The following is a 6,342-nucleotide window of genomic DNA, read 5'->3' on the forward strand; positions in this document are numbered from 1 at the left end:
GCTGAGGAAAAAGAAAATAAAGAATACAAATTTTTTTACCTTAACCTTCAAGTCCGAAATTAATTTTTTCTTCTTCAAATTTCCCTGTTCCCGTCCTAATGAAAACATCCTACTGCATCCCACTAGAACAATCCTACTCCGTCCTACTAAAATTCTTCCTACTCCATCTACTAGAGTTTATCCTTCTCCGTCCTGCTATAATTAAGCCTACTCCGTCCTACTAGAGTTCATCCTACTCCATCTACTAGAATAAGACAAAATGGACAGTATCGGAATTTATTGAAGTAAAAACATGTTTTTTGTTACTCTTCGTTCTCCAGTAGCATGAGAGAGGCTTTAGTATTTCTTCACACTAAATTTATTTTCAAAACATAGCTCTTAACTTTTTGATTTAGTATCAACAAGTAGTTTTAGTTGTAGCTGTAGTTGTAGTTGTAGTTTTAGTTGTAGTTGTAATTTTAGCTGTAGTTGTAGTTTTAGCTGTAGTTGTAGTTTTAGCTGTAGTTGTAGTTTTAGCTGTAGTTGTAGTTGTAGCTGTAGTTGTAGTTTTAGCTGTAGTTGTAGTTGTAGCTGTAGTTGTAGTTTTAGCTGTAGTTGTAGTTGTAGCTGTAGTTGTAGTTGTAGCTGTAGTTGTAACTGTAGTTGTAGTTTTAGCTGTAGTTGTAGTTGTAGCTGTTGTTGTAGTTTTAGCTGTTGGTGTAGTTGTAGCTGTAGTTGTAGTTGTAGCTGTAGTTGTAGTTGTAGCTGTAGTTGTAGTTGTAGCTGTAGGTGCAGTTAAAGAAATAGTATTTTTATTGTATTGTCCCCATTCACTACATTACACATTTCCCAGTCTATAGTATTATTGTATATTGTATAATTATCAAATACCGAACCCAGTATTTTATCAATGGTTGAATCAAATACAAGGTTGGGATAATCCGTGACAAATGTCGGAATTGAGTAAAATATTTCAGGAAGGAGCAGATTCCACCTGAACCCTGCTGTCGGAGAGTATTAATCCACCCACCCGGAGCAGGTTCAATCTCATGGAGCTGAACCTTGCACTTGAACCCTGAAATAGAAAGACAAATTAGGGTTCGTTGATACACCTACTTACAGACAGTGAATGTAAGAGATCCTTGAATTATTAGGAATTGCACCAGGAGTGCAGTGGGAGGGGGGGGGGGCTGTTTCCCAGGGGGCCTGCTTGGAATTTGATATTGGAAAATTTTCTTGATGGAATTAGATTTGAATGTCAATCTTGTTAAATCCTAATGAGTTCTCAGTTCCCTGTCTTGGAACCAGCAGGACTGATGCATTGCTTAATCTCCGCATACCTTCTAGACCAGGTGGAGAAGGTTCAGCTCCTGCCGAATACATTCCTCACATAGCAACACCCAGAGCGGATATGATCTATTGGCTTCTCGTGTACTGAGTTAATCCTAGGTTTTTGATTAAAATTATCAATGATTACTTGTAATTCAGGAGTATAGGATGATAGGGATTAGGGAGGAGTAGGATGTTTTAAACAATTCAATGATTTTTTATGATCCTGAACGTGATCCTAGTTCTGAGCTTGAATCATGATCTAAATCCTGATCCTGATCCTAACCTTAGTCCTAGTTCATGATTATGATTCTGATCCTAATTCTTCACCTGAACCTGATCATGATCATAATCTTAGTCCTGATCCTAGTCCTAATTCTGATCCTGATCCTCATCCAAATCTTAATTATGATCCTAATCCTTGTCCTGCTCCTATTTCTAAGCCTAATCCTAATCCAAATTCTAATCTAGAAAGGATTCTAAATCTTATCCTTATACTTGTTCTAATTATAATCCTGAGCCCAATACTTATTCATATTCTAACCATAATCCTGATCCTTATTCTTATCCTAATACTTATTTTAATCCTGATCCTTATTCTAATCCTAATTCTTATTCTTATCCTGATACTTACTCTAATATTCTAATCCTAATATTTATTCTAATCCTGATCTTTATTATAATCCTAATCATTAATCTAATCTTGATCCCAATACTTATTCTAATTCTAACCCTAATCCTTATTATAATCCGATCCTTATTATCATACTAATCCTAATCCTAATCCTGATCCTTATTCTAAACATGATTCTTATTCTAATCCCGATCCTTATTCCAATCCTATCATTAATCTTTTCCTAATCTCCGTCTTGGTCCAGATCTGGATCCTGATATTAAAAGTTTTAGTTGTGTTTATACTTCCTGTTGGATGAGTCTCTTTCCTTACATAAAAGTTTCCATGTTTAGTTAAGAAGTTTATTGTCTGGTTCAGGTTGGGGTGAGATAAAGAGATAAACCCTCCTTCTACTCTCTTAAACCCGTCCTACCGTATAATGTGGTGTTTACAGCACGTGTTTCTAATTAGTTCCGGAGTCTGGTTCCTGTTCAAACGTTTCCCGCTGTGGTTCCGGTTCTCTGGGTCTCTTCTTAAACTGGTCGGAATTTATCTGAGTTTTTATTGTGGTTTGAAACCATCTTCTCTCACCTTCTGATTACTAGTTCATGGTGGGTGAGCACGGAATCCAATCCGTTCTAATTGCTCGGTTTGTGTTTTAACACGATCCTAACGAGGTTCGGATTCTCTCGTTACATAAATGCACTGATTGTAAGGAATGAGGTTTCTCCAGTTTTAATTCTACATAGGTGAACAGTTTAAAGGGAGGAGTCACGAAAGATGAAAAGAGGTTTAGAATGAACTATGGTTAAGTTATCTTCACAAAAATATATAATTTTATTAGTTTTGTACTTTTTTAGGTGAATTCACTTCTGCTTGATAACTTTCTCAGTGCAGCCGGAATTCATCCGACTTGGGCACTGACAACCTTTCTAAAACGTGCACTTTTCCTTTAAATAAGACTGTATCTAGAGCCTACTGTTTCAATAATTATTGATCATAAAATCATTTTACAGCGTTTGATCGTGCCTAACTTAGGGTGGATATAAGTCCAACCCACCTTGCAAATTGTTTTAAATCTCATGTGTTTAATACTTAAAGAGACTAAATACGTAATTTCAAATGAACCGTTCATTTATAATGTGGCATGTCCGATTCTCAATAGTACCCTTTAAACCTTTGTTCATTATCATGGATTAATGAGATATCATTAGATATATATATAAATAGAAGGTTAATTGAAATTACTGATACAATACCTTTATATGATTTTACCGAGTCAATAGAATAAGGTGTCTGATGCCATTTTATGCGAAATGGGTTTTCATCTCATAACAGTTGATATGATAAAACTTATACATATTTTCAAATTGAGGTGAGAGAACGGATAGATCACATAAAATATCCGGGTCGGTGCTAGAGCACTGAGAATATTCGTATCTCCCACGAGTCCGGAGAGGGACGGTTCGGATCCATTAAATTCAGGTTTATGTCATCCATACACTATAATTAGATACTATAAAATTGACCATAAAAGAATTGGAGATTTCAAATCGTAAACCTAAAATTGAAGAATATTCAGGCATAGGTTACACTCGACCTAGTATTTTATACTCAAATAAATCCAAGGTTTTAGAATTGAGATAAGTATCTCTTCTCTCTGGCTTAAAGATAATAATTATCCAGGATTATTTATACCACTAGAAAGAGATTAGGCTGGGAGAGATCCTATCATCTATGTTACTCTAGGCTCAGGTTCCAACCAAACCCTAATTAGTAGAATCTAAACGGGTTTTAAGTTTTTAAAGTTTTGTCTTTTGAACTTAGTTCCTTGATTTAAGTTCTAGTTCTAGTTCAAGTTCTAGTTCTAGTTCTAGTTCTAGTTCTAGTTCTAGTTCTAGTTCTAGTTCTAGTTCTAGTTCTAGTTCTAGTTCTAGTTCTAGTTCTTGTTCAATAAGATGAGAAGTTAAGATGAGTAGTTAAGATGAGAAGTTAAGATTTGAAGTAAAGATGAGAAGTTAAGATGAGAAGTTAAGAAAAGAGGTTAAGATGAGAAGTTAAGATGAGAAGTTAAAATGAGAAGTTAACATGAGAAGTTAAGATGAGAAGTAAAGATGAGAAGGTTATATGAAAGCATAGTGAATCTGCATATATTCTCCATCTGACCGTATAAACGTGTATCTAGGTAGCTTCAAGCCAGAGCAACCTTTAACCCTTTAATTTATGCCTAGGGTTCAGATATACCCTTTACTCACATGTATAATATATAGGCGGGGAGGGGTTGTTGTTGTTGTAAGATAGAAGGATTAGGAAGTAGGTTAAATGGATCTTAACTTTAACTTATTCTAGAACTAAAAAAGGACCCTGAACTGTAATTTAATCTAGAAATAGAAAGGACTCTGAACTGTAATTTAATCTAGAACTAGAAAGGACCCTGAACTGTTATTTAATCTAGACATAGAAAGGACTCTGAACTGTAATTTAATATAGAACTAGAAAGGACCCTGAACTGTAATTTAATCTAGAACTAGAAAGGACCCTCAACTCCAATTTAATCTAGAACTAGAAAGGACCCTCAACTGTAACCTAATCTAGAACTAGAAAAGAACCTGAACTGTAACGTAATCTAGAACTAGAAAGGACCCTGAACTGTAACCAACTCTAGAACTAGAAAGGACCCTGAACTGTAACCAACTCTAGAACTAGAAAGGACCCTGAACTGTAACCTATTGTAGAGCTAGAGGGTCTAAACTGTAACCTAATCTAGAACTAGAAAGGACCCTGAACTGTAACCAACTCTAGAACTAGAAAGGACCCTGAACTGTAACCAACTCTAGAACTAGAAAGGACCCTGAACTGTAACCAACTCTAGAATTAGAAATGACCCTGAACTGTAACCAACTCTAGAACTTAAAAGGACCCTGAACCAACTGTAGAACTTTAAAGGACCCTGAACTAAAACCAACTCTAGAACTAGAAATGACCCTGAACTGTAACCAACTCTATAACTTAAAAGGACCCTGAACTGTAACCAACTCTAGAACAAGAAAGGAATCTGAACTGTAACCTACTCTAGAACAAGAAAGGAACCTGAACTGTAACCTACTCTAGAACTAGAAAGGAACCTGAACTGTAAACTACTGTAGAGCTAGAGGGCCCTGAACTGTAACCTACTCTAGAACTAGAAAGGAACCTGAACTGTAACCTATTGTAGAGCTAGAGGGTCTAAACTGTAACCTAATCTAGAACTAGAAAGGACCCTGAACTGTAAGTTTGTATCCTACAAATCTATGGCTGCAGTTGCTTATAAAAGATTAGTTTTCTATAATAATAAATGCTGCACACAAGTAGCTGGATAGTTCCACCCCAGCACAGGAATTTCAGAATCATTTATCAAAGATATTTTTATTCTACTCCAGGGGGAGAATTCTGATATTGAAACCATCGTCAAGATGGTTTTGAAATCCACCTGAAAGAGGTTCGTTTATTATTTTGGAAAATTCCTAGGATTCGGTTTAAAGGGAATGTAACTGTAATTTCAAGTGACCCTCTCTGCTGAGATAGCAATGCCCGATTTACAACGGTACCCTTCAAACTTCTGATCAAAATGTGGAAGATAACGTTTTTTTTACTCAAAAATTGTTCTATCCACCTTCTTCCCCCTCTCCACCTTTTTCTTATTCCGCCTATTCTACCTCCCATCCTCTTCTCCTTTCTCCATGTTCTCCCCCCTCCCATTCTTTTATTCCAATTCCAACCTTCTATCTTCTCCTCTTCCCCTTTTATCTCCCCACGAGCTGTCTTATGTCCTGTCAAGTTAACTTTTCATGGATCTCACTAATTCTGATATTTCTCAGGGTATAACATAGAACTCAGAGAATAACTCAACCATGAAAACTAATTCAGATGAAATCAACCCTTTTATAATCTAAATAGTGAATGATTACTTAAAATCAACAATTCTTATTTCAAACCATGTTAAGATCGGAAAGCCCTAGGTTCGTTGCATCGTGCACGTTCTTTTTTAAATCTGACAAATTATATAACATTACTAAGCTAGCCCCATATATCACCAAAATTACATTGGTTCCGCTTTAAATTAGAAATTTTTTAATGTGACCCTTTAACAACAAATTATGTCGTGACTGCTTGAAGTAAGGACACTGGTCGATTTCTGATCCACGAAAACTACTCCCCCCGCCCCCCCCCTAAACCCTATATTTTATAAAATGTCCTTGTATGTATGTTGACAAGATAGGTGGGTGACAGGCCTATTATTAAGAATGAAATGAGAGGATCGGAAAGGAATGATTTATATAACATACCTACACCCCGACCCTGTAATATAAAACATTTTGTCCAAATTTTCTCAATTTTTTCCCAATTTTGATCTAAAATTGTTTCAATTCCGCGTCAGAAAA

At 35.9% G+C, this 6,342-nt stretch overlaps 1 protein-coding gene across 1 annotated transcript; it reads right to left on the bottom strand.

The window, feature by feature from the left end:
* Window positions 1–397: 397 nt before the first annotated feature.
* On the bottom strand, window positions 398–1,362 carry LOC111709020 (spore coat protein SP96-like). Its single transcript, XM_023482587.1, has 3 exons — window positions 1,320–1,362; window positions 974–1,054; window positions 398–726 (listed from the first exon to the last, which is right to left on the bottom strand). The coding sequence occupies exons 1-3, from the start codon at window positions 1,360–1,362 to the stop codon at window positions 398–400; spliced, it is 453 nt and encodes a 150-aa protein (XP_023338355.1).
* Window positions 1,363–6,342: the final 4,980 nt, after the last annotated feature.

The sequence above is a fragment of the Eurytemora carolleeae genome, unplaced genomic scaffold (assembly GCF_000591075.1).
Source record: "Eurytemora carolleeae unplaced genomic scaffold, Eaff_2.0 scaffold751, whole genome shotgun sequence".
NCBI classification, from domain to species: domain Eukaryota; kingdom Metazoa; phylum Arthropoda; class Copepoda; order Calanoida; family Temoridae; genus Eurytemora; species Eurytemora carolleeae.